The 27,454-nt window shown below is 43.1% G+C and overlaps 1 protein-coding gene across 8 annotated transcripts in view; it reads left to right on the forward strand.

Moving 5' to 3' along the window:
- The window catches only part of SNCAIP (synuclein alpha interacting protein), a 344,510-nt gene that overhangs the window by 257,443 nt on the left and 59,613 nt on the right, over positions 1–27,454 (forward strand). For all 8 annotated transcript variants that reach the window (XM_077290966.1, XM_077290935.1, XM_077290985.1 and 5 more), the window contains one exon: positions 12,712–12,891. In XM_077290966.1, coding sequence (XP_077147081.1) covers positions 12,712–12,891 — 180 coding nt within the window. The remainder of the gene's footprint in view (positions 1–12,711; positions 12,892–27,454) is intronic.

Consider the following 27,454-nt stretch of genomic DNA (forward strand, 5'->3'; position numbering starts at 1 on the left):
TTTATTGGGTCATTTAGAATGAATGAGTCCAAAGGAAGAGAATATTCTTTCAACTCCTGCAGAAGAAGCTACTGCTGTTAAAAGTGAAATCATTACTTGAACAGTCTCTAAATCCAAGCGCTTAAGTGACTTCCACCAGTTTACTGGTGTGACCTTCCTTAAAATATCTTCAGCAAACATATATTTCTTGAATGGTTCCCCCTTAGCTCTGAAGTTTATTATAGTTGGCATTAAAGATGGATGATTGCTGGATACCCATGTCATAGCTAACTCCACTTCCTCAGCACTTAGGTTTTGACCCTGATATTGGATATTGACAATATTTGCCAAAAAATGAGCTGGAGTCAGTTCTTGTCCCATTCGTTTGTTTACTGCTTGTGATTTAATTCTGTCCATGTGTAGTTCTGTTTTTAAGTGTTCACTCAGTTCCTTCCAAATTTCAACAGCATCCGCAATAAAACAGCTATTTTTCTGTATTTTGTTTAAAGCTTGAGAGATGGGTTTCAGGAAGCTCAGCATATGTTCAACATTTCTCTTAAGCCCAATGTTGAGGATTTTGGCCGTGACAGTGCCATCTATTTTATCTCGATTTTCTTCACAAAGTGTCATCAGAATAGGCCAGTTTTTTATATACTGCTCAAAACAGTCCACCACAGAGTTCCATCTAACATCTTGTGGGAGCGTTAGCTTGGTTCCACCCATCCTTTTCAGAGCTGCTGCAGCAAAATGATTATTACGGAAGTATTTAGCAATTTCAACAACATTAGCCTTTATTTCTGGAACACTTAAGTCTTTGGCTAAGAGGTGCAGCAAATGAGCACTGCAACCATATGTTATTAGCAGCTTTGTATTCCCTCCCTGCTCTTCTAAATCTCTTCTCATCTTGGATACGTTTGCAGCATTGTCAGTGACCAAACTGCGTACTAGACATTTGAATTTTTGTTCACATGTCGTTATAGCTTTTACTGCCACTTTTTGTAAGTATTCTGCTGTGTGTGCATTTCCTGACGTATCAGTTGTTTGTGCAAGGAAGACTTTACCTTCTTCTGTTGTTATACAAGCACATACAATAGGATCATTGTGGACATTACTCCACCCATCAATACTTAGGTTAACAATTTTACCCTCCAGAGCTGTTGCACATTGCTCCATTTCTCTGTCATACACTTGATCCAGCAGTTTCCCTGCAACATCAGCTCTGCTGGGTGGACTGTGTCCTGGTCTCAGTGACTGAACCATATTAATGAAATGTGGGTTCTCAGTCAGACGGAAAGAAGAGTTCGTTGCATAAATAAACTGGGCAATTTTTTCATCAATCAACTCTTTTTCTAATCTGCTAGTTCTTATCACAAACCTATCTATGGTGGTTCCAGGAGGTAAAGTTTTTTTCTTCCTTTTGGGTGATGGTGATATGTGGCTGTGGGTGTCTGATGATGATGCTGCTGCTAATGAAGCACTATCCTGGATGGATAACTCTGAAACTGTAGAACAGGATGATGGTGATCTTGGAGGTGGATAGTTTCCAGAATTCATGAATTCCCCTAAACAAAAAAAGTCAATGCTGTTATTTTATTGTTTATACAATTTCTGCTTATTGTACACAACACCATCACTGCCCCTGCCCCAAAAGGAATATTTGTTTTTCTTCATAACTGTACCAAATGACAGTAACATGCAGTAATAATAAGAAATATAATTTTTCTCACACATGACAGTTCAGTCTTTAGAAATAGGATTCAATAAAAATGTTTACCAACCTGAAGATCCTGCCTGTTCAGAAGTGTTTCTTTGGTCATCTTCATCACCGCACTTCTCATGATGTTGCCTCATTCGCGCCACCAGGTCTTGCATCTCTTTGTTGCATCGTTTGCATTTTGCACACATGCCTGCCTTACCGATAGGCGAAGGAGCTTCATTAAAATATTCCCAAACTGGGTCTCTTTTACGGCCTGCTGCCATTATAAGGAAAGAATGTAATAAACCTCAGATCGTATCGTACACACAAACAGATCCAGACTTGTCTGTCTGTGGCTATGCTGCAGTATTGTGCTCAAAGTTTCACTTTCATTTTCTTGTCTGCTTGCCCTTCCTCCTCCTCACACTTAGATTCACATTCTTCTTGTGTTGTGCAGATCTATTCCACTCCAAACAATCAGAAACATATTGTCTAACTTCTTGGACTTGGCACTGAAGGGGTTGATTCTGTATTCATAGGTTTGTAGAACAATAGGATTAAGGTCTTTTTCTCAACTCTATTCATGTTGTAACATTTTTGCCGTGAAGAAGAGGCTGGGACCTCTGCGGAGTCAAATTCAGTTTTGAGAACTGCATAAGTAAAGCGAGCGTCTGTGATAATATAGGAGAGAAACTGCCCACTAATCCTACAGAAACCTCTGGAAGAGCATGGCATTGTGAATGTTACACATATACAGCCTTTATTCTACTGAGTTAAACAACTCAGCTTTATCTCATGATGGAAGAACCTTTGGATGGTAAAATATTTTCCTCAAAATGCAGTTTATTGAAAAAAATCCGATTTAAATCAAAAAAATCCGATTTTTTTGATTTTTTTAAAAAAAACATTGATTTTTATCCACCCTGTTTAGAAGCAATGGAATAAATCTGAATGGGAGAAGATATAGATTAGGTATTAGAAAAAACTTTGACAATTAGGGTGATCAATGAGTGGTACAGGCTTCCACGAGAGAAGGTAATGTCTCCTTCAATGGAAGTCTTCGAACAGAGGCTGGACAGACATCTGTCTGGGATGATTTAGTGAATCCTCTCTGCAGCGGGAGGAGCAGAGCAGCTGGGTCCGGAATTGAAGAACGGGTTGATAACTGCAGGGACAAGAGACTAACTGTTTCTACATAGAGCAAAGAGAAGAATTAAGTAGGTAGAAAGGCAAAATGAACAATTGTATGTACACCATGCTGTATAATGTGATGAATGCAATGTATTAAGAGGATAAAAAGTTTCTTGGGAGTGTTTCTTTAAATACAGATGACCTTGATATGCCCCTACACAACGTGCTAAAAGGACACATTTTGGCATATGTTTGCCAATTTTTCAAGTAAAGTTTATGGCCATGCGTTTGAACGCTAGGAGATTCTGACACATAAGAAGACAGTTGTGGGTATAAAGCCTGGTGAGTTATAATCTGATAACGCATGATATTGCCAACTCTCTGATAACAGTTTTGTGGATCATAAGTACATAAACTAATGGGAAAGTATGAAAGTTGTATCACCAAAACCGAGAATAGAATTCTGTAGAGTTTTATAGTGATTGGGGATCAGTTTATTACAACCCTGGTGGTCCGGATGCTCCCGTCACAAACACTTGTGCTAAATGTACTCACCTCGTGGATCTTATACCAGTATAATCATATACATAGCATAATCATATCATATTTTCTTCTCTTCTATTTTCTCGTAATAATGTGCTTTCATATATTATATTCTAATCCCGATCTCTTTATGTAGTGTGTACTATGACGGTATTAAAATTGTTGAGTAGCATGAGGTGATGATGTAAAATCCATGAACCAGAACTGAAGACTAATACTCAGCTCTGCACCACATGGGCATCCTATAATTCTTTACTATGCGATTTTCATTATTAGAGACTTAGCTAGAATGAGAAAATGACTTTGGAAAAAGATGAGTCCCTAGGCACATTCCAGGTATTTTATAACTCCTTATGTGCAATCGAATATCATCTTGGTTATTTGGCTGGTATGTTTTTCTTTAAAATATGATAAAGAAGTAACAGCGGTCAGCCAGACAGAGCATTATATATTTTACAAATGAGCCATGATCCTGTCTGTACCCAGTCGTTCTGCGTTTGCTTTACAATCGTTTGACTGAGAACATTTTCTACATCACCGTTTGATTAGACATAATCTTTTCTCCAGAGCTTAGTGAAAATAACCAGTCTCTTCTTAAAATGTTATTCCTTTTGTCCCAGGACGGCTCCAGAGTTCTGGCATGCTTGTGGTTACTTGTCACAGTATAATTCAGCCGTAGACAAGAACATTTCCAAAGAGCTTTAACCAGATCATCATTCTTGGTTTATGAGGAGACCTGTATAATTACAGGGACAGTTAAAACCGGATGGCCAAAAATTCAAAACTGGTCACTGCAACTGCAGTCTAACGTGTACCCATTGCCTCACTTTTTTATCCAAAGACCTCCTAAATTATATGATGGTCAATTATTTCATAAAATCTTTAACGGGGTCGGAGCTTCCTTTCCTTATTCTATTCACATATCCATAGAAATACATCATAAAATTTTAGCTGCCTAAAGCTCCTATTGAGAGCTTACCGAGTTATGTTATTAGTCTGCATAGAATTTTGGACTTATTTAGATAAGAAAACTATTAAGACAATCACTGTAGTTTAAAATATTAACAGTACTCCTCTGTAATTCTAAAGCCACTCTTCCAATGGCTCCATTGGTAAACTTTGTTGCCTACATACACATAACCGATGCAACCAATCACTGTACTCAGCCATTTTGTGACACTCATCCAGGTGTAACCATTGAGGGCATAGATTGTCTGCTGTGGTCATCCGGATACCATATACATGTAAAATATTATATACACTACTCACAAAAAGTTAAGGCTATTTGGCTTTCGGGTGAAATTTCAAGATGATCCTAAAATGCACTCTAACCTTTCCAGTGAACTTAATGTGAAGGTCTCTAAATGTTTGAATACACATGTCCAACTGTTCGTTTTTTTTAGTACTTTTTGTGCAATTTGCTGTTTTCTAACAAATAGCTTAATGGAAAAATTCATAACAATTGTTTGATCGATGAATTGCCCAATAAATTTTGAGGTTCAATTACAATTGGGATTAAACAATCCTCCACATCATGCTGTTCACATTTTGACATCAGGAGACCAAGATGACACCTAACAATTGTTCAACAGTGAAACAAAGAAAGTTGAGAGCACTCACCATCCGTAAAATTTCAATCCTTTAATGTGACATAGGAGTCAACAGCAAGGTAACAGGGGAGAACGTGTACTGCAAACGGACGATGGCCGTTTTGCGCAACTGCGCTTCCACGGGTCCTATTGCTGTGAGAGAGTGGGAGGCCCTCTTAACAGGAACAACGCCGAGGTAACCTCCCCCACTCCGACATCAGCGCAGTATAGAAAACACCTATTTGTCAGAATAAAAACACAAACAGTTAACAACAGCAAACATAGGAACATAATTCAAACAACTTATGGGAGCCAGATGGAAAACCTTCACAAAAATACGGACATGTCAATCCTTTCATTAAGACCCAATGGTCCCATTCCGCATGCTCGTAATATCCATCTAGCTTCTCTCCTGAGAAAAAGTCTGTTCAAATCGCCCCTTGTTGGGTTAAATTAACCCTCTCCAAACCAGCAAAGCGCAGCAATGCTGCATTACCTCCATGACATGACTGCAAATGGTTAATTAGGCGGGGGACTCCCTTACCAGAGCTGATGGAATTATAGTGCTCCCTGAACCTGACAAAAAGGGAACAAATTGTCTTCCCAATATAAAGGAAACCAAATGGACAAAAAAGCACATAGACCACATATGTGGTTCTGCAAGAAATGAACTCGCAGACAGAATGTTGAATGGAACCAATCCTAATTATTTTATCAATTATATGGTAAGAACAGAAATTACAGTGACCACATCTAAAATTACCCTTAGGGGTCCCTACTCTTAATCAATTAACCTGTTCATTATTCACACGGTTATGCACCAAAAGATCCCTCAAATTTTTCCCGCGACGACAAGCAAATAGGGGGCCCCTACTGATAAGCTCTGCTAGATCGGGGTCCTTCTCCAAAATGTGCCAGCTCCTCCTAATTACTGATCTAATGAAGCCATCCAAGGGACCAAACTTGAAACAGAATGTAAATCTCTTTTCGGGGGTCTTCTTACCTGTTCCTTCTACTACGGGGTTATTCATACCCTGTGACTCAGCCCTTGCTAAAGCAGCATCCAGTACCAGACTGGGATACCCATGATTCTCAAATCTTTAATACAAGTCATGAGATTGTCTTTTGAAGCCACTATGGCTACTATTTATCCTTTTACCCTGTAGGAATTGGCTATAAGGGAGAGAATTTATTATATATTGTGGGTGGGCATTGTCATAGTGCAACAAAGAGTTGGTAGCGGAGGGCTTGCAGAATATCTCGGTGTGAATGACTGCATCCTCCACCCACTATTTGACATCAAGAAACTCCAACTCTAGACCCCCAAACTAGACGTGAATTTCATGTTCATGGTGTTGGATAGCCCCAGGTGCTCCACAGAGGAATGGAAAGTCTCCCGGGGGCCATCCCACACCATGAAAATATCGTCCACATACCTGGTATACATCTTAATGTGTTTCAGAAAGGGGTTACTACTAGAGTATATGTATCTTTCTTCGAAAACTGCAAGGAACGGATTTGCCAGGGTACATGCGACAGGCGTACCCATGGCAGTCCCCTCTATTTGTAAGTACCATGTTGAGGCAAATTTAAAGGCATTATGTTTTAAAATGAACATTAATCCCTTGCATATAAAGTCCCTTGTGTTCATATCCATATCTGTATGACACAAAACCTCTCTAACAGCTTCGACCCCCAATACATGTGGAATACGGGTATACAAGCTCTCTATATCAACAGAAGTCAGAGAGAAACCCTCCTGCCAGACGAAATCTCCTAGCACCTGTAAGAATTTTTTTGTATCTTGAACATATGAAGGTATGTGTGGTAGCAGAGGATGCAGCAGCCAGTCCAAATACCTAGATAAAGGTTTCCGTGACCGACCCGATACCCGACACAATGGGGTGACCGGGTGGTGCAGTAAAAAATTTGTGAACCTTAGGGATATGATACCAATTTGGTTTCTTAGGGAAGTCTGGCAGGAGTTTCTCAGCCTGTTGTTTTGATATACCCCCAGTTTCCACTTGGATCCTGAGGAATGAACGTAACTCGTTTTTAAATTTCATAGTCTCCTACCCCCCCACGCGTCCTGCATCTAAAGGGGCTAATGTGCCTGTTGGAAGACCAGAGGTAGACAAACCAGCTCCAAAGACCTGTTTCTCTGGACCTTACTTTTTCCATGATTGAGCACCCGAATCCTCCTGTGGCAAGTAATCAGCCAGCTGATATTGTGTGCGTCTGTGGACTATTCTTCGCAGGAGGTGCGGTTTACTTTTTCTTTTTATTTAAATGTTCAACAGTACCTATCCATTGTGAGGCTTCTAGCAAGATGTTTTTAGGCGGAAGTGGTAACTGAGGTTAAAGGGTCAGTATAACCAGAAGGTTGCAACAGAGACACAGAGAGGCTGGAAGAGTCACAGAAAGGTACAGAAGTGGATGTCCTATGGCCAAATCCCACACTGATGACCTCTTCATTGTGAACAGTGCCCTTCGTAAGTGGTTGATGAATAGCACACAACTTCAGGCACATATAAGGGAGGTGAGAGGCAACCAATTGTCACATTAGACCATTCAGGACCATTTACATCAGCATGGTCTGCGTGCTAGACGACCTGCAAGGGTACCTGGCCACACCACCAGGCTCAGGCTTAATCTATGCTGGACAAGGGACTTTGGAGGCCTCAAGGAGAGTGCTATGCATCGGCCACTGTTGTTGCGAAACGAGCTTGTGATGGTGGTGGTGTTAGTGTGGGCAACTGTGTCAAGTCAATACAGAACTGCCCTACACTTATATAACGCAGTCCCCACCATAAAATATAATGTAGCCCCCTCATAAAGTATAATGCAGCCCCTCTCCACCCCCATCATTGTCCTTATCACCACCTCCATCATTGCCTTCTCCCCCTCCACCCCTATCATTCTCCCCAACCACCTCCATCACTGCCCATTCCACCTCCTGCATCATTGCCTCCTCCCCCACCATCATTGTCCATTTCATCACCTCCATCATCACCTCCATGATTGCCTCCCCCCACCACCATCATTGCCCATCACCACCATCATTGCCTCCCCCCACCACAATCATTGCCCATTTCATCACCTCAATCATACCACCACCTTTGCCCATCACCTCTATCATTGCCTCCCCCACCATCATTGCCCATCACCTCCATCATTCCCTTCCTCACCATCATTGTCTCCCCCACCATCATTACCCATCACTTGCATCATTGCCTCCCCTCACCTCCATCATTGCCTCCCCACAACCACCATCATTACCCATCACCTCCATCATTGTCTTCCCCCACCATCATTGCCCATCACCTCCATCATTGTCTCCCCCCACCACCATCATTGCCCATCACCTCCATCATTGTCTTCCCCACACCATCATTGCCCATCACCTCCATCATTGTCTCCCCACCCCACCATCATTGCCCATCACCTCCATCATTATCTTCCCCACACCATTATTGCCCATCACCTCCATCATTGTCTCTCCCATCAATGTCATTGTCCTTCACCACCACACACACTCACACACACAACTCACCGCAGCAGCTCATCACACACACACAGGCACACACACACTCACACACACCTCACCGCAGCTCATCACACACAGGCACACACACACGCAGGCACACACTCACACACACACACTCACACACACACGCAGGCACACAGCACAGCTCACCTCCCCACAGCAGCAGCTCATCCCAGCAGCCTCTTCCTCGCTGGAAGCTTTCTGTCTGAGACAGCACGCTGGATGATGACGTCATCCAGCTGGGCTGTCTCAGACAGGAAGCAGGACGCCGGGAGATGAGCTGCTGTGTGTGAGTCTGTGTGCCTGCGTGTGTGTGTATGTGTGCAGTGCTTTGTGTTGTGTGTGGTGGTGGGGCTTTACATGCGGGCAGTGTTAGCTGCAGCTAACGTTGCCCGCTATTAAAGAGAAATGGTATTCACGCCTCTCCACGCCCATATGGAGCAGTGGGGGCCCTAGGTAGCTTCTGGCTAGTATGCCAGCAGGTGTCAGTGCCTGGGCCCACTGGAAAATCCTCCGGTTCTCCGGTGGGCCAGTCCGAGCCTGAGCTGGAGCATTGTTGTCCATGAAAATGAGATTAGGCCTGTGTTGTTCATGCAGAGTCACAATGACTGGATTAAGGAGATCTCAGTTGTACAAGTCCATTTTGTAACACTATAAGCTGGCAATATAAATTACTGTAGATTACTGTATGTCAGTTGAACCTGCTGATTTTAGCCAGATTGGACACCCATCTGATATTTATGTATGACTCCCACCCACTGGCGGACAGATCCCGAAAAGGGCCCCTGTGCAATACATGAGCCCTCTGCACTGCAATAGTTTATCATAATGCACATTTCCACCTGGTTTGAAGGTGAGTGAAAATGGGCCCCCTTACCTCTTGGTCCCCTGTGAAGCGGCACAGGTTGCACCAATGATAGCCCCTGCTCCCACCTCTCCCTCTATAATAAGATTTGGAGCAGAGAAGGAACGGCAGTGGGGTATCAGTGGCTTGATACTTTTGAGTTAATATCTAATGTACAGTACATGATCAACCTAAGGTTGTTTTACTCTTTGTCCTCCCATTATGGCTGTCTGCAGAAACTGCCAATGTGATGACAGGGGTCTAAGGGGTATCAGCCCTTTTCGGCCAACAGCCCGAAACACCGTGTCTGCGAATTGAGATACTGATTTGGCTTTTATCCTAAGTCATATTGCACGACTCGTTAAAGGGTTGATTGTGACTTGTAGGATCGCTACTTCCAACAGGTGGCGCTATAGAGTTAAGTCCTCTTTTTCTCAGAAGAGGCAATTTGCATAATGTGATGACATTGAGCCTTATTCCCTTTGTGTTACACGTGTCTGTCTCTCTTCTCTTTTCTGTCCTTAATGGGTTCATGCCGTCCAGTAGATTATTACTCCAGCAGTTCTCGGATCCAGAATTGACTGATCATTTATTTCACATACAGAACTCACACAGTTTTCATCATGTTACAAGAATTGATTGAAAAGACTTATTCTTTGCCTGTCAGGAGTGGTGATTTGTTTCAGACATGTAATTCTCAGTCTATGAACTCACAGCATGAGGTGCTATTTTTTCATGTGTGATACCATTGTAGCATTTCTCATAACTAGACATTAACCTTTATGAATTCCTCTCTATACATTTCTCGGCATATAGCTGGAGTTTTCCCACACTTTTGCTCCCAGGGGACTCTCATTTAGCCTCATTCTTTAGACTTCACTAGCGAAAGGTTTGATTATTGATGATGAATTCAGGCTCACCAGTGGTATTTATTGCACTTTTTTGTGTTTGGTCTGTTAAGAGAAAGTTATTTGACGAGATAAAGTAGAACATTGACCACTGTCGAAAGAATCTTAAAGGAGCATTCTTCTAATTGAACAACCACTTCTTCTTAAATGCTGTATTCTCCCTTGTAATAAAAACATCATATACTCCCCTCCCCCACTGACGGGCGCTATTCAGCTGCTGTTCTCCCTTGGATTAAACTCTGATGTCTGGGAGAAGTGTGAGCCCTGCAGCCCATCAGCGGCCGCTAGTTGGCAGTGTTCATGTGGCATAACCATGTCATGCGAGCCTCTGGAGACCCGACTATTACATGGCTGGAATAGTGCTGTACAGGAGGAGAGTATGTGTTGTTTTTATTTCACAAAGGGGAATATAGTATTTAAGAATGGGTTATCCGAGGAGTGGACACCCCTTTTAAGCACCAAATTTGATTTCTTTCTAGGGTAACATATTACCAGCTCCTACTTCTGATACATAGAGTACTTTAAGTAGACAAAGAGCTCAATGCATGGTTGTAGTGGGGCAGAACATGCCGCTATCGGTAGGAATAAAGCTTATTTCCTGCCAGTGGCAGGGCTCTCAGGGCAGGCACTGGGCAGCTTCAGAACGCTATTAACTTGATGATTACCCTCATATCTTCAGATTAATTTTTTACATGGCAGGTTCCCTTTAAGGGGATTAAGCCAGCCCCAGAGGAGTTTTGTAGGAGCTTTTCATTGCTCATTGAAAACACATGCACATTCCGGTGAACTGAGTGTGCATGTATAAGACTGAATGATCTTCTGGATAACAAGCTACTGAAGGTATGGCACTTATAAGAACACTTGCTTATGTTTTTTTATTTGCTGTGATTTGGGATCATAACAGACAAGTAGGGGAAGGAAGACAATAGTAGGTAGATGGGATTCATGCTGCTGGATAGAAGTGCAGCTCTGTCCTCATTTTCAGCACATCGCTACCACCTTTTGTACCTCCATCAAACATTTCATCGTGCCTTGGGATTATATAAAAGAAATGTAAACATGTCGCCTTATACTGCAAAGTCAATAATGTATGAGTTAGAAGGGCAATACCAAGAGCCTACATAATGGTGATGGAGACCGAATGACAACCTATTTGCTATTAAATAAAAATAATTGTATTTTTAATTAAGCTGTAAATATAATAGAGGTAATACGATTCTGAATTATTATTGTTATTTACATTTATACAAGGAGCAGTATTCACTTTGATTACCATAATTAAATGATGTACAAGAATTACTGGAAGTGAACTTTCAATAGTAACATTAACAATGTAATTTTGGCCAAATGCCATCCTGTTGTTAAAGCAGGCGCTGCTTTTTGTCACTTTGGATGTCAGTTTGTGTAAGCTTATCTAGCTGAGATACCAGTTATCTTGCATTTATAGTGAAAAAGATGGACAGCAAATTGTGTTGCGCTGCATGACTGAGCTGAAAATGTCCAGGACTGTCAAATGTGGAGAAGCACACAACATAGAATTAAAGGGAACTTGTCACGTGAACCATGATGCCCAAACCGCTTGCAGCATGAATTAGAGTCTGGCTCTAAAAAGATGAATAACACGATACCTTGATTTCTTGTATCTGATGTTTTATTTCAGACAAATCTAAATTTTTCTTAATATATAAATGAGTTGTTAAGATCTATGGGCTGGACACGGATCTCCCAGAAAATCTGCCTCCAGAGCTTATTTTAAATTAAAAGGGACGTCACCAGTGTGAGACATGTAGATCAGGAGAGCAGACTGTCAGTCATTAAGTATCACATTGGTAACGGCCCTTTCATTTATAACAAGCTCTGGAGGCAGATTCTCAGGGTGATCAGTGTCCGGCCCATAGATCTTAACAGTTGATTTACCTGGAACAAAAACATGGATTTCTCTGGAATAAGATATCAGATCGCAGATTTCAAGGTGTCATTTTATTCAGCTGACAGATTCCCTTTTGAGTTCAGTGGTTTCAAGTAACATTCCCCTAATGTGCTCGTATTGTCCATAGTAACCATCCAGAGTTCTGTTATCATTTTTTACACTGCACCGGGGCAGCTAAACATGGATTTTGACTAATTGCTGTAAAAAAACAATATCCATCACAAGTTTGTTAAAAAAGTATATTTAAGAGAATGTACATATGTTAGGCTTAAAGTGAAAAAATACAAACTCAAAAAAATTACAAATTAACATCCCATAACTACTTACCTAACTTCTTCCTGTTCTGTTGTATTATATTACAAAGTAGTAAACTGAGAAATATGTAAAGAAATGCTGCTGTCTTATAAAGTTATCCCTTGGCCCAAGGCCATTGTCTTTACTTTCCAGAACATATCACAATGTTGTGTTTTAGAGCTAATCTTGACTTTTCAGAACACGGTTAGTAAATCCTTGCTGACTGATATTCGTCCTTTTCTCTCCACAGCCCCACATTGCTGTAGATAATTTAGACCAAATCCATGATGAAAATGGAAATAATCTTCTGCACATTGCAGCATCCTATGGACATGCCGAGTGTTTGCAGCATCTCACCTCACTTATGGGGGAAGATTGCTTAAGTGAGAGGAATGAAGAAACGCTGACGCCTGCTGGATTGGCAATAAAGGTAATGGTCAAGATAAGAAAAAAACATTTAAATGTTTGTGTCACTGAAGCAAAATAGCATTACAGTCGTGGGGGAATGTGGAAAGCAGGGATGGCCGATCTGCAGTTTTAACATCCGACTGAAAGCAAAGGTTGGATCATAAAATCAGCACTGGCATAAGACACCCCTTATCTCTGAGGTATACCAAATGTTTTATCAATTATTGATAGTCTGAATTTGTTCCTATCTATTCGGACATTCTGTCTAATGTTCAAGAAGATTATTTTATGAAACTGTAATTTCTTATTTTTTATTTTAGTTGTCGTGATGTCATCTACATATTTCTTATACAGTGCTGTAAAAAAAGTATTTGCTCCTCGCTCAGTCTCTTCCATTCTTGCGAGATCTAAATGTTTCAGATCTTCCAATTAATTTTAGTATAAGATAAAACAAGTAACCACAAAATTCATCTTTTAAATAATCCATCCCTTTACTGAAGATAATTTTATTTTTAAAACCTAACAGAAATTTTGCTACATTTGAGGGTTTTCAGGCATATACTGCCCTTTTAGGTTCTTGCCACAGCTTCTCAATACAAGTGAGGGTTTTGTTCTGAGCTTCCCCAAAACCCTTTTCTTTTTTTTGCTTCTTAGTCCTGCAGTGGTAATTAGGGTTGAGCGACTTTTGCTTTTTTAGGATCGAGTTGGGTTTTGTGAAACCCGAGCTTCTCGAAAGTCGCATCGCGTGAAATCGGCCGATTCTACTGTAAAGTCGGGTTCCGTACCGGAACACGAAACCCAATGCAAGTCAATGTGGATTATTTTTTACATTTACTTAATATCTCTCTCTCTCTCTCTCTCTCTCTCTCTCTCTCTCTGTGTCTCCCCTCCGTGCAAAGCATATGTTGTGTTTGACTGCGGAAATCACTGCAGCCCAAACGGTAATATGGCTCTATGACGCCGCAGAAACCAGGCCGGAACCTATGTCATCACGCTGCCCACACTCCTTAATTGGCTGAAAAAATAGCGGGGAAGGCGTCATACAAAAACGTGACTTTGGCGCCAAGATCGCCGACCACGTGGCCGATCCCACGCTGGAGTCGGGTCGGGTTTCACGAAACCCGACTTTGCCAAAAGTCGGCGACTTTTGAAAATGAACGATCCGTTTCGCTCAACCCTAGTGGTAATGTCTTACTGCATAGCTCAATTGCACTTGAGCTTTAGGCCATGACCTGTCCGGCAGACATTCTCCTACAGGTCTTTCCTATAGAGAGCAGCCCCACACCATCACACTACCATGTCCATGTCTAACTGTGGTGTTCATATGTTGGACTGCAGTGTTAGCTTTACTCCAGATGTTATGTGTCCTAAGTGTTGTTGTTATCTAGTTGTTTTTTAGCAAATGCGAAATTATCCTTTGTATTGTTTTTGGCTTACAATGGGTTGTGTCTTGCAATTCTTCCATGGATGACATTTTTGCCCATTGTCTTGCTTCCTTAACTGAGACAAGTGAGGTCTCCAGTTCTTTTGGTGTTTGCCTTTGTTCTTTTCTGATCTCCTGGATTCAAAGCTATTGTGCTCTTGGTGACATTTCAGTAGGCCAATCACTCCTGGTAAGGTTCAACACTGTTTGATGGTTTCTCCGTTTCTGGTTTGCTGGAGTCCCAGAGCCTTAGAAATGGCATACTGTAATTATGTGAGACCAGTCGTCTTCTAGATTGATTGGATCCTTCTTTTTTGTGTAGTATCAAGTGTCTGTGTATTATGAAGTTTCTGGTTCTGCTCCAAAGTGCACTGACTTTCACAGAAATATTTAAAAAAAATAAATTTTAAGGACGTCACCTGTCAATTCAAATACAAAGAAGCAGTGACCCATTTGTTATTTATTTTTCTCCTGATTCTGAACATTGTCTCCTGTGAAATCTGTAATGTTGTCCTCACCAAGAGTAGAGAACTTATTAGTTATTTATGTAACAGAGGGGACTTTAGGCTTCTTCAGGCACCTTTGCTCCAGTGTTACTTCTACCTCGTCACCTGCCATAGCTACACCCCTGTGTTAATCATCACAAATTACATTAGTATTGCCTTTTAAATGTAGCAGCAATCTTTTCTAAAAATGCTTAGTTGGGACTTTGGTTATTGCATGGATGTAATAATTAGAAGTAAGGCCAAACATTTCACCTAACTCTCATATGTTTTACGACTTAGCAAGTGTATATTTACTTTTGACTTAAATAATATGGGGGATTTTTACCAAACTGTGCCTTTTGAAAACAAATTCTTTAACTTAGTCCAATAAAAAACGATCACCTCCATTTAAAGTGTTGACATTTGATTTTCTGCATTACTTAAGTTATTGGAGACCTGCCATTCCCTAATAAAATCCCTATAAACCAAAGAACTTATGAAAGGAGTAGAAAATAAATGAAACTCGTATATTTCTGCTATATTACTGCTGTTCTACAGTATATAACGCACAAGGCATGCTAACCAGGTCCATGACTTACAGCACAGTATTTGTGGCAATCTCCTGTTTTATATTTCATATTTAGTCTGCCCATTGTGATGGTGTAGACTGTAGAGCTCTGAAACAATGTGTCAACACTCCTGAAACTAGGAAAAAATAGTTTTCTTTCATCTGTAAAATTATATAATTATATCTTTGTCCTTTCCTTGCTTTTGATCCTGCCAAATAATCCAGTCACTGAACATTTCTCTGTATCTCTTTAGTGATTGGTTAACTGGTTAAGTCCATCATGAATGTAGTAAGCAAAATAATTGGTCAAATGGGTACACCAATGTGTAGATTTTGTGACATTACACCATTAGCACCAAGCTTACATCTCTTCTTTTGAATAAGGGGTAGCGTAAACATATTAACTAGGGTTGAGCGACTTCTACTTTTTTAGGATCGAGTCGTGTTTCGTGAAACCCGACTTTCTCAAAAGTCGGGTCGAGTGAAATCGGCCGATTATCGCGAAAAGTCGGGGATCGACCGAAACACGAAACCCAATGTAAGTCAATGGGGAATCAAAGTCGGCAGTGAGTGGAGGACAGGAAAACACCTACAGTGCCCATTTTAATGCCAAAAACATCCATTCTTGTTACTTAAGCTTGTCAATCTTAATTTACCTTATAATAATAGTTAGGCATTGAAAATTGGGGGTCATTTGGCTAAAGTTGTGGGGGGGTAGGGCTGGCTCAAGTTTTACGTGAGCCCAGGAAACGCGGACTACGCCACGGCGGTGGAGCAGGGAGAGGTCAGTATTTCAACTTTGCAAGTGCTGTGATCCTGAGCAAGCAGGGGGGGCACACTCGTTCGCATTGGCACTGGCACAGGGCCCCTCAAAGTACGGCGTTGTGTTTGACGGCGGGGGCGCCTCCCACCGGCAGAGACACTTTTGTGTACTATGAGGGGCCCTGTGCCAGTGACGTTGCCAACGAGTATGCCCTCCCCACCTGATGAAGGAACCTGCACTTTCATCTGCACCTTCCTCTTTGTCCCCGTGTAAGGTGGTGTAATATGCGGGAAGGGGAACCTGACTTTCAGCAGGGTCAGATTCTGGCTGTGTAGAGTTCAAGGGGAATGTAGTGGTCTGGGTAAATGTACCAGCAGACTCATCTAGCAGTGGCTGGGCAATGGGCAGGATGAGGAGGAAACACAGATATAGGCCGAAAGAATAAAGTAGGCTAAATGCAGTTCAAAATTGGTAACAGGACTAAACAGGCGGCATTGCTTTGTTCAGTGTAGGACAACTGTAATGAGTGGCAGACACAGTTAGTGCCCAAATAATAAAGTGGGCCAAATAAAGTTCAAAATTGGTAACAGGAGTAAACAGGCAGCACTGCTTTGTTCAGTGGAGGAGAACACCAAGGAGCGGCAGACACCGTAAGTAGGCCCAATCAAACTAGTAGGCCAAATGCAGTTTCATATTCTAAATACTGGCCGAAAGCCTGAAGATTGAAGCTCAGCTTTATTCAGTGGAGGACAACACCAAGGAGCGGCAGACACCGTAAGTAGGCCCAACCAAACTAGTAGGCCAAATGCAGTTTCATATTCTAAATACAGGCCGAAAGCCTGAAGATTGAAGCTCAGCTTTGTTCAGTGGAGGAGAAAAGCAAGGAGTGGCAGACACCGTTACTAGGGCCCAACCAAACTAGTAGGCCAAATGCATTTTCATATTCAAAATGTAGGCCGAAAGTCTGAAGATTGAAGCTCAGCTTTGTTCAGTGGAGGAGAAAAGCAAGGAGCGGCAGACACCGTTACTAGGGCCCAACCAATCTAGTAGGCCAAATGCATTTTCATATTCAAAATGTAGGCCGAAAGCCTGAAGACTGAAGCTCAGCTTTGTTCAGTGGAGGAGAAAAGCAAGGAGCGGCAGACACAGTTACTAGGGCCCAACCAAACTAGTAGGCCAAATGCATTTTCATATTCAAAATGTAGGCTGAAAGCCTGAAGATTGAAGCTCAGCTTTGTTCAGTGGAGGAGAAAAACAAGGAGCGGCAGACACCGTTACTAGGGCCCAACCAAACAAGTAGGCCAAATGCAGTTTAAAATTTCCTATAGGCCGAAAGCCTGAAGATTGAAGCTCAGCTATATTCAGTGGAGGAGAAAAGCAAGGAGCGGCAGACACCGTTACTAGGGCCCAACCAAACAAGTAGGCCAAATGCAGTTTAAAATTTCCTATAGGCCGAAAGCCTGAAGATTGAAGCTCAGCTTTGTTCAGTGGAGGAGAAAAGCAAGGAGCGGCAGACACCATTACTAGGGCCCAACCAAACTAGTAGGCCAAATGCATTTTCATATTCAAAATGTAGGCCGAAAGCCTGAAGATTGAAGCTCAGCTTTATTCAGTGGAGGACAACACCAAGGAGCGGCAGACACCGTAAGTAGGCCCAACCAAACTAGTAGGCCAAATGCATTTTCATATTCAAAATGTAGGCCGAAAGCCTGAAGATTGAAGCTCCGCTTTTTTCAGTGGAGGAGAACACCAAGGAGCGGCAGACACTGTTACTAGGGCCCAACCAAACTAGTAGGCAGAATGCAGTTTAAAATTTCCTATAGGTCGAAAGCCTGAAGATTGAAGCTCAGCTTTGTTCAGTGGAGGACAGCTGTATTGAGTGGCGCAGACAGACATATGTAGTAGGCCTAAAATAAAAAAGTAGGCTCAATGCAGTTTAAAATAGGTTACAGGGGTACACAGGCAGCATTAATTTGGTCAGCGGAGGACGATTGCAAGGAGTGGCGCAGACAGACTTACTAGGCCTAAAATAAAAAAGTAGGCTCTATGCAGTTTAAAATAGGTTACAGGGGTACACAGGCAGCATTGGTTTGGTCAGCGGCGGACGATTGCAAGGAGTGGCGCAGACTTACTAGGCCTAAAATAAAAAAGTAGGCTCAATGCAGTTCTACACTGGAAACAGGAGTAAACTGGCGGCACTGCTTTGTTCGGTGGAGGACAACTGGAAGAAGTGGCTGACACAGTAAATTGGCCAAAATAGTAAAGTGGGCTAAATGTCTGCAAAAAAAATTTCCTAAATAAACAGGTGGCAAAGCTAGGTACAGGGGTGGGTTCCTCTGCTGAGTAGCAGACAGTGGTAGTTCGCGCACAGTATTAACTGGTCTAAATGGAGGGCAGGGCCCCTGTATATTTTTACTATCTATCATTTCAACAAATTTGAATTGGCAGTGCCATTGAAGGATTTAACAGCACAGACTAAACAGTGGTGGAGCAGTGAGAGGTAAGTTTTGCAAGTGGTAGAGCACTGTTTGAGCTGGGGGGGAACACTCTCTCGTGGGCGGCGGTACTGGCCCAGGGCCCCTCATATTACGACAGTGTGTCTGACGTTGGTTGTGCACCACCACCGCCATAGACACTTCATTGTACTATGAGGGACCCTGTGCCAGTGCCGTCGGCCAAAAGTGGGCACACCCACCTGTCCAGGTAAACGGCACTCGCACGGGTGCTTGCGCCAAGTGGTGACCACGGCCCCATGGGGGGAGTCAGCCCATTTAGGGAGGTGTAAAAATGGGCTATGGTGGACATTCAGCAGCTGCAAATGGAGGAATTGGAGCAGTCAGTAAGAGGAGTCCAAAAGCAAGACCTTTTTACAGGAAAGCTACGTGTCAGCAGGGGAAGGTGGGGCAAAATAATTAGAAATCCATAATTGGTTCATATTAATGAAGGTAAGATCATCAACATTTTGGGTAGCCAGATAAGTCCTTTTTTCGGTCAGTATTGAACCAGCAGCACTGAAGACTCTTTCTGATAGCACACTAGCAGCTGGGCAAGCGAGCTCCTGTAATGCATATTCTGCCAATTCAGGCCAGGTGTCTATTTTAGATGACCAGTAATCAAAGGGGAATGACGTGTGAGGGAGAACATCGATAAGGGAGGAAAAATAGTTCGTAACCATACTGGACAAATGTTGTCTCCTGTCACTTTGAATTGATGCAGCAGTACCTGTCGTGTCTGCGGTCACTGCGAAATCACTCCACAACCTGGTCATAAAACCCCTCTGTCCAACGCCACTTCTGATTTGTGCACCTCTAACACCTCTGCCATGTTGCCCCCTGCAGCTCGTGTGAGAACCATCACTGCCGCTGTGTGCTGGGAATGCCTGAACCAAACGGTCTACAAGAGTTGCTTGTTTGGTAGCCAATATTTGCTCAAGGTTCTCATGTGGCATGATATTTTGCAATTTCCCTTTATAGCGTGGATCCAGGAGGCAGGCCATCCAGTAATCGTCATCGGTCATCATTTTGATAATGCAGGGGTCCCTTTTCAGGATACGCAAGGCATAATCAGCCATGTGGGCCAATGTTCCAGGTGTCAAATCACTGCTTGTGCTGGGTTGAGGAGCACTTACTGGCAAATCACTTGTCTCCCGCAAAACCCTGTACCTGACCTTGCAACGCCACCAGTTTCTATTGCCCCCTGAGAAGCTTCCTTCTCCCATAAATATTCATCCCCATCCTCCTCCTCCTCCTCCTCCTCGTCCACCACCTCGTCCAGGAGAGTTCCCTGAGCAGACAGTGGCTGACTGTCATCAAGGCTTCCCTCATCCTCAGCTGCAGACGCCTGCTCCTTAATGTGCGTCAAACTTTGCATCAGCAGATGCATTAGTGGGATGCTCATGCTTATGATGGCGTCGTCTGCACTTACCAGCCGTGTGCATTCCTCAAAACACTGAAGGACTTGACAGAGGTCTTGTAGCTTCGACCACTGCACACCTGACAACTCCATGTCTGCCATCCAACTGCCTGCCCGTGTATGTGTATCCTCCCACAAATACATTACAGCACGCCTCTGTTCGCACAGCCTCTGAAGCATGTGCAGTGTGGAGTTCCACCTTGTTGCAACGTCGATTATTAGGCGGTGCTGGGGAAGCTTCAACGATCGCTGATGGTTATGCATACGGCTGGAGTGTACGGGCGAACGGCGGATGTGCGAGCAAAGTCTTCGCACCTTCAGTAGCAGGGCTGGTAACCCCAGATAACTTTTCAGGAAGCACTGCACCACCAGGTTCAAGGTGTGAGCCAGGGAAGGTATGTGTTTCAGTTCTGAAAGGGCTATGGCAGCCATAAAATTCCTTCCGTTATCATTGACTACCTTGCCTGCCTCAAGATGTACACTGCCCAGCCATGAATGAGTTTCTTGCTGCAAGAACTCGGCTAGAACTTCAGCGGTGTGTTTGTTGTCGCCCAAACACTTCATTTCCAACACAGCCTGCTGACGCTTACCACTAGCTGTTCCATAATGGGACACCTCGTGTGCAACACTGGCAGCTGCGGATGGAGTGGTCGTGCGACTGCGCTCTGTGGACGAGCTTTCGCTTCTGCTGGAGGAGGAGGAGGAGTGTCGAACGCCTACTGCCAACTGTTTCCTAGACCGTGGGCTAGGCAGAACCCTGCATCCACCACATTAACCCAGTGTTCCGTGATGGACACGTAACGTCCCTGGCCATGCCTACTGGTCCATGCATCTGTTGTGAGGTGCACCTTTCTACTGACTGATTGCCTCAGTGCATGGAGAATGCGGTCTTTGACATGCTGGTGGAGGGCTGGGATGGCTTTTCTCGCAAATAAGTGTCGACTGGGTAGGTCGTAGCGTGGTACTGCGTAGGCCATCAGGGCTTTGAAAGCTTCGCTTTCAACCAACCGGTAGGGCATCATCTCTAACGAGATTAGTCTAGCAATGTGGGCGTTCAAACCCTGTGTACGCGGATGAGAGGATGAGCACTTCCTTTTCCTAATGTAGGGTAAGCTGGACTGGAGAGCTGCATATGGTGGAACTAGCGGGGGTGGTGGTGGACATGGCAGATTGAGAGAGGGTTTGTGAGGGTATTCTTGCTGTTGGCCTACATACAGTATTTCCTACCAACAACCTGGTGATTCCCTGACTGCTTTGGCCTTGCGACGATACCTCCACATTTGCTGCAGGTGGTGTCCTAAATGATGGGCTTACAGTGAAAGAAGCAATGTAGCGTTGCTGACTAGCTTCATTCTGAGCGGGTGCACCTACGTTACGGGACGTTTGGTAGTTAGTCCAGGCATGCAAGTGCATGCTTGTTAAATGTCTACGCATGCACGTTGTATTTAAATTTTTGACATTCTGCCCTCTGCTAAAGGTCCTTGAGCATTTCTTGCAGATAACTTTGCACTGATCATTCGGATCTTGGTTAAAAAAATTGCCAGACTGCACTCTTCCTACTATCGAATACCTTTTCAGCATTGCACGCTGTGCTACTTTCACCGGATGGCCACGCTGTCCTAAAACTGTTTTTGGTTTTGACACACGGTTTTGGCCAGATACGGGCCTGCCAGATGAAAGCTGTTGCGATGTTGATGCCTGCTGCGGCTCATACTCCTCCGCTTCAGAGCTACTGCCAGCGGCACCCTGTTCCCCCAATGGCTGCCAATCGGGGTCAACAACTGGGTCATCTATCACCTCTTCAATGTCCTGTACACCTTCCTCTGTGTCACCGTGTAAGGTGCTATAGCGTTCGGGACGGGGCACCATAGTTTCATCAGGGTCAGGTTCTGGCTCAGTACACTGCGAGGGCAATGTTGTGATCTGAGTCAATGGAACAGCATAATAATCTAGCTGTGGCTGTGCATCTGTGCACTCCATGTCCGATTCATCTTGTAATGGCCTGTTAACAATTTCCCTTTCTAACCCAGGCACTGTATGTGTAAAGAGCTCCATGGAGTAACCTGCGTGTCGCCTGACGCATCCTTCACTGTTGTTCTGGGTGAAGGACACAAGGAAGCGACTTGTTCCTGACCGGGAGCATCCACTGACGACTCGCTGCTTTTAAATTTTGAACTTTCCAAAGAGGAGGCGAAAGAGCTAGAGGCTGAGTCAGCAAGGAAAGCCAAAACTTTTTCCTGCTGCTCCGGCTTTAAAAGCGGTTTTCCTACTCCCAGAAAAGGGAGCGTTCGAGGCCTTGTGTAGCCAGACGATGACGCTGGCTCAACAACTCGAGCCTTAGGTGCTATTTTGCTTTTTCCACTACCACCAGATGCTCCACCACCACCATCATTGCCAGCTGGCAATGACCGGCCACGACCTCTTCCACCAGACTTCCTCATTCTTGGGGAAATGTAACCAAACTAACAACCGTTATATGGTACTGTAAAACAAGGTAGAAGGTGTATGTTAACTTGTTGTGAATTTAAATCTCCCTTTCTATATGTGTGGGAGACTGCTGCAAAATTTAGGCCCACTGTATTACACTACACAGTATAAGTGGCAGAAAGTGGCTGGCAGATATACGCCAAACAGAACGGACGCAGATGCACTTAGTGGCAATATAAATCTCCCTTTTTATGTGTTTGACACTGCTGCAAAATTCAGGCCCACTGTATTACACTACACAGTATAAGTGGCAGAAAGTGGCTGGCAGATATACACCAAACAGAACTGATGCAGATGTACTTAGTGGCAATATTAATCTCCCTTTTTATGTGTGGGACACTGCTGCAAAATTCAGGCCCACTGTATTACACTGCACAGTATAAGTGGCAGAAAGTGGCTGGCAGATATACGCCAAACAAAAAGGACGCAGATGCACTTAGTGGCAATATTAATCTCCCTTTTTATGTGTGGGACACTGCTGCAAAATTCAGGCCCACTGTATTACACTACACAGTATAAGTGGCAGGAATTGGCTGGAAGATATATATATAAAAAAAGGGACTGTACTACAATAACAATCTCCCTACAATGATCTCAGGACAAGTATGGCAGCCAGCAATAAAAAGGACTGCTGCACACAAAAGTGTGGACAAATAAACAATAGAACTGTGCAGAAAGGAGCAACAGGACTTTTGCTTTTAAAAAAGCAGTTGGTTTACACAGCGGCGTACAAACAGCAATGCATCTATCAGGGAGCATTATAAGCTACAGAGCTGATGCACAGAAATCTAGCCTCCACTGTCCCTGCAAAGAAAAGGTGGTGTTGGACAGTGGAAATCGCTACAGCACAAGCGGTTTGGGGGTTAATAATTCCTCCCTAACAATATCCCTGCATCTGACGAAGCTGCAGCAACCTCTCCCTATGCTCAGATCGGCAGAAGTAAGATGGCGGTCGGCGTGCACGCCCCTTTCTAGCCCCTGTGACGCCGCAGAAAGCAAGCCAATCACTGTCATGCCCTTCTCTAAGATGGTGGGGACCGAGACCTATGTCATCACGCTGCCCACACTCTGCGTCCACCTTCATTGGCTGAGAAATGGCGCTGAAAGCGTCATACGAAACGCAACTTTGGCGCGAAGATCGCCGACAGCATGGCCGATTCCACACTGGGATCGGGTCGGGTTTCATGAAACCCGACTTTGCCGAAAGTCGGCGATTTTTGAAAATGTCCGATCCGTTTCGCTCAACCCTAATAATAACATTTTTAAAAAAAATATGAAAACATTAGATAATACAGCTTGGAAGAAATGGAGGAAAGATCAGCAGAAAAGCTTTCTATGAGACTTTTCCTGTGTGGCACCTACACTCTAACATGCTATATCTCAGAATATCAGATCTGAAATTTGGCATATTTTTAAGGAGGTTTTCAGAACTAAATTATTTGTAGCCAGCCTACGATATATTAGATTGGTGGTTGTTCAACTCTTGGTACCTGTGAAGACATGGGGGTCAGTTGGTGCTCTCGTCCGCTGACCTGAGACCGCACGGTCCAGGGCTCATCCCACTGAACCCCCACTCTCCTTTCCCGTGGGCATAATACTACTCAGCCAACACAGGGTGAGGGTAAAACAGTGTGGCAATACTTTATTGAACCACCAATAGACAATAATATATAGCACAGTCCAAGCAAATACCCAAGATGGTGCAAATTACAGAGTCTCACTTTTGACTCGCCCAGATTACAACAGCTGCAACTTCAGTAATTTCCTTCCAGGGCTGAGTACCCACACCAGTGACGGGCACCCACAGAGAGGAGGTAACAACAATCTTAGGAAGCTGACAGTCCATTGAGGAACGTGGCCAGGTGACCCGATTGTCCCAGCCTGGATTCTCCAAACGTCTTTGAAGGTTCAGAGATGTTCCATGGAGCATCCCTGTATTCTTTCAGTTGGAGCCATGATGCCATGACTGCTGTCAAGTAAAGTCTCTCAAAACAGAGGCAGAGCCTCCTTATATGGTTCACAGCTCTCATTCAGGCATTTCTCCACAGGATTGGGGGAAGGTGGAAGTAGGTTATTTCTCATTGCTCCAGTGATCAAATAACATGCATAGTTTGTCCTTCATATTTGCAGAGCAACAATGCGTAATCAAAATATTAACAACAATTGTTCAATTATCCCGTGTCTTTGTTTCCCAAGGATAGTAGAACAATACTAAAGTTGCAGCAGCCATTGAACAAACATCAATTCAATTGACAATAAGAGTCTACTTTCAGTCTCATATGAACAATAGCTCATGCCCCTGCTTCTAGTGAAATAATACTTCTGAATGATTAAGAATAAATGTGTCGTCACAATACCCATTTGATGCATTTGTACATTTAGTAAGTCAATAAGACAAAAGTGCATTACCCTGCAAAGCCTCTACTAAATGTACGGTGTTCAGGTTTCTGCCTTGTCAACAATAAAGAACAATTAAAAAGATATGGCACTCACAATAGCGCCACTGCACCTGCAAACAGCAGATCAGTGGAGATGCCGCGAATCAGATCCTCACCCATTAATATTTATGGACTATCAATTCTAAAGAACTAGAAAATCCATTCTTCTAGTTATAAACGAGAAATCATATACTGTGCAATGTAGTTCATTTTCAGAGTGCTAGTTTAGCGGAGTGCCAGACACTAATGAACTGAAATAAAATAAACTAATATTTGTAAGGAAGTGTTCCTATGCCTCTATGACGCTTTCCAGTCATCTGCAATAGGTAATCCACATTGCCATAAACACAGCACAGATTTTTTCTAGACTGATTTGAATATCACTTCAGTGATTAACATGCTTGAACACCTTGATGGATAGCCACTAGTGATGAGTAAATATACTCGTTGCTCGGGTTTTCCCGAGCACGCTCGGGTGGTCTCCGAGTATTTGTTAGTGTTCAGAGATTTAGTTTTTGTTGACCCAGCTGCTTGATTTACAGCTGTTAGCCAGACTGAGTACATGTAGGGGTTGCCTGGCTGCTAGGGATTCCCCACAAGTAATCAAGCAGTCTAGTAGTCGCAAATCATCTAGCTGAGGCAAGGAAAACTAAATCTCCAAACTCGGAGACCACCCGAGCGTGCTCGTGAAAACCCGAGCAACGAGTATATTTGCTCATCACTAATAGCCACCCACAAATTAGTACATTGACTACAATTACAAGTTGAAAATTTCTAACTTAGAGGTTGTAAAGTGAAAACAAGATTGCAGATCCTATCCACAGGATCAGTGATAACTTGCTGATTTGTGGGTGTACCACCTCTGGGACCTGGCAGAACGAGGAATTTTTATCCCCATTAAAAAATAAAAGGTCGCACCTCCAACTACCACTCCATTCATTATTTATGGGGCTGCTCAAGAAAGCCAAGAGCTGCGATTAGCAGCCCCATAAAGAATGAATGAAGCGATGGTCGATCGTGCACAGTGCCACTTCATTCTAAGGAGGATAAAACATCTCCATTCTGCCAATCTGTCCTAGTCCCAGCAGTTGGATACCCAGCGATCGACTTGTTTGATGTCTTGTTTTCACTGGACGACCTTTTTTTTAAAACAAAAAAAAAATAAATAGTAATCTTAATACACTGACCATTTCTTTGTGTTTGCTATTATGTAAAAGGAAACTGTTTTTAATTACACAGTTGTGTTTCCTAACACGTCATGAAACTACGTTGGTGGCAGATTTCTTCTACAGTGTGTGATGTTAATAAAAACTGCAATTAGCAATTATGACTTTTAATTTATAGCCCTAGCAAAAATAGTTACATAAAATATTTTGCCGTTAGGTCTTAAAAGATTTAATCTCCAGTAATTTTACTTTATGTATGAATAAGCTTAGTAATGTTCCTTTTACTGAAGAATATGATTTGTTTTTCTATAACACTAGAGAATTGGAATGAAGTTTCCTTCTGTCCTCCAGGGCTGGCACCAACATACTTCATGTTCCATGAGGTTCTTTGATGTCAAGTATTGATTATATACATTTTGTTTCTCAATTTAAAAGACCTTCAGGCCACAAAGGTCTGAAAACAAGTATTGTACTGTAAGATATAGGTATTACAGGTTCACCTTTGTTCTTTGTAAAATGCTACCTGCTAATTAGTACCTCCTTCTGCTAGAGGGTCATGTGATCAGACTCGTCCTACAGTGTCATCCAATTGAAAGACTTTTCCTATGTTCAATTTAAGAAGGTTGGTGGACAGGTCTGGTCACATGACCCTCTATTAATTGTCATTTTGAGAACAGGATAGCTGTGCACTAACTTGTGCATAAGGAGAACTAAAAGGCTAATAATATAGATTAAGTCCCAATAAATAATATCCCAGCACATATTTTTTTACGATTTGCCATCACTCTCATTTTTTCAAAAAAGTATTGGGGCTTAGGGATAGTGGGTAGACATCCCATGACCCGACAAGGTTAGTAAAATTTATGCCTGTTTGACGCTAGTCACTACTCATGGAATAGCCATGAGGCAGAGTGGTCCAGAGGTCCACGGTCATAAGCCAGAAAGATACATCAAAGACAAAGTGATAAGACAAAAAGAGAGCTAATTCAAGGTCTGGCAACAAAAGATCAGAATACAGAGCACAGAGTAAAGACGCTACTGAGCTGAAGCTATAATTGACAATGACCTAACATTGCCAACCATTTAAATTGCCTTGCAATTATTCGTAAAGAAACACACAGTATTGAGTGTGTGTTGGTGCAGATGCACGGAGAGAGCTCAGGAGCAGGACCTGCCCAAAACAAAACAGCAGCGATTGGAGCTAGCCCTGGTTGTTGTTGTTGAAGGGATTTCTCTCACTACCCAGCCACTTAAATGCTAACAGCAGAATTTAAGGCTGGGTGCACACGATCCAGGAGTTGCAGCACTTTGGATGCAGCACATGTCTGCTGCGTCTAAAGCGC

This window comes from Ranitomeya variabilis, chromosome 1 (assembly GCF_051348905.1).
Source record: "Ranitomeya variabilis isolate aRanVar5 chromosome 1, aRanVar5.hap1, whole genome shotgun sequence".
NCBI lineage: Eukaryota > Metazoa > Chordata > Amphibia > Anura > Dendrobatidae > Ranitomeya > Ranitomeya variabilis.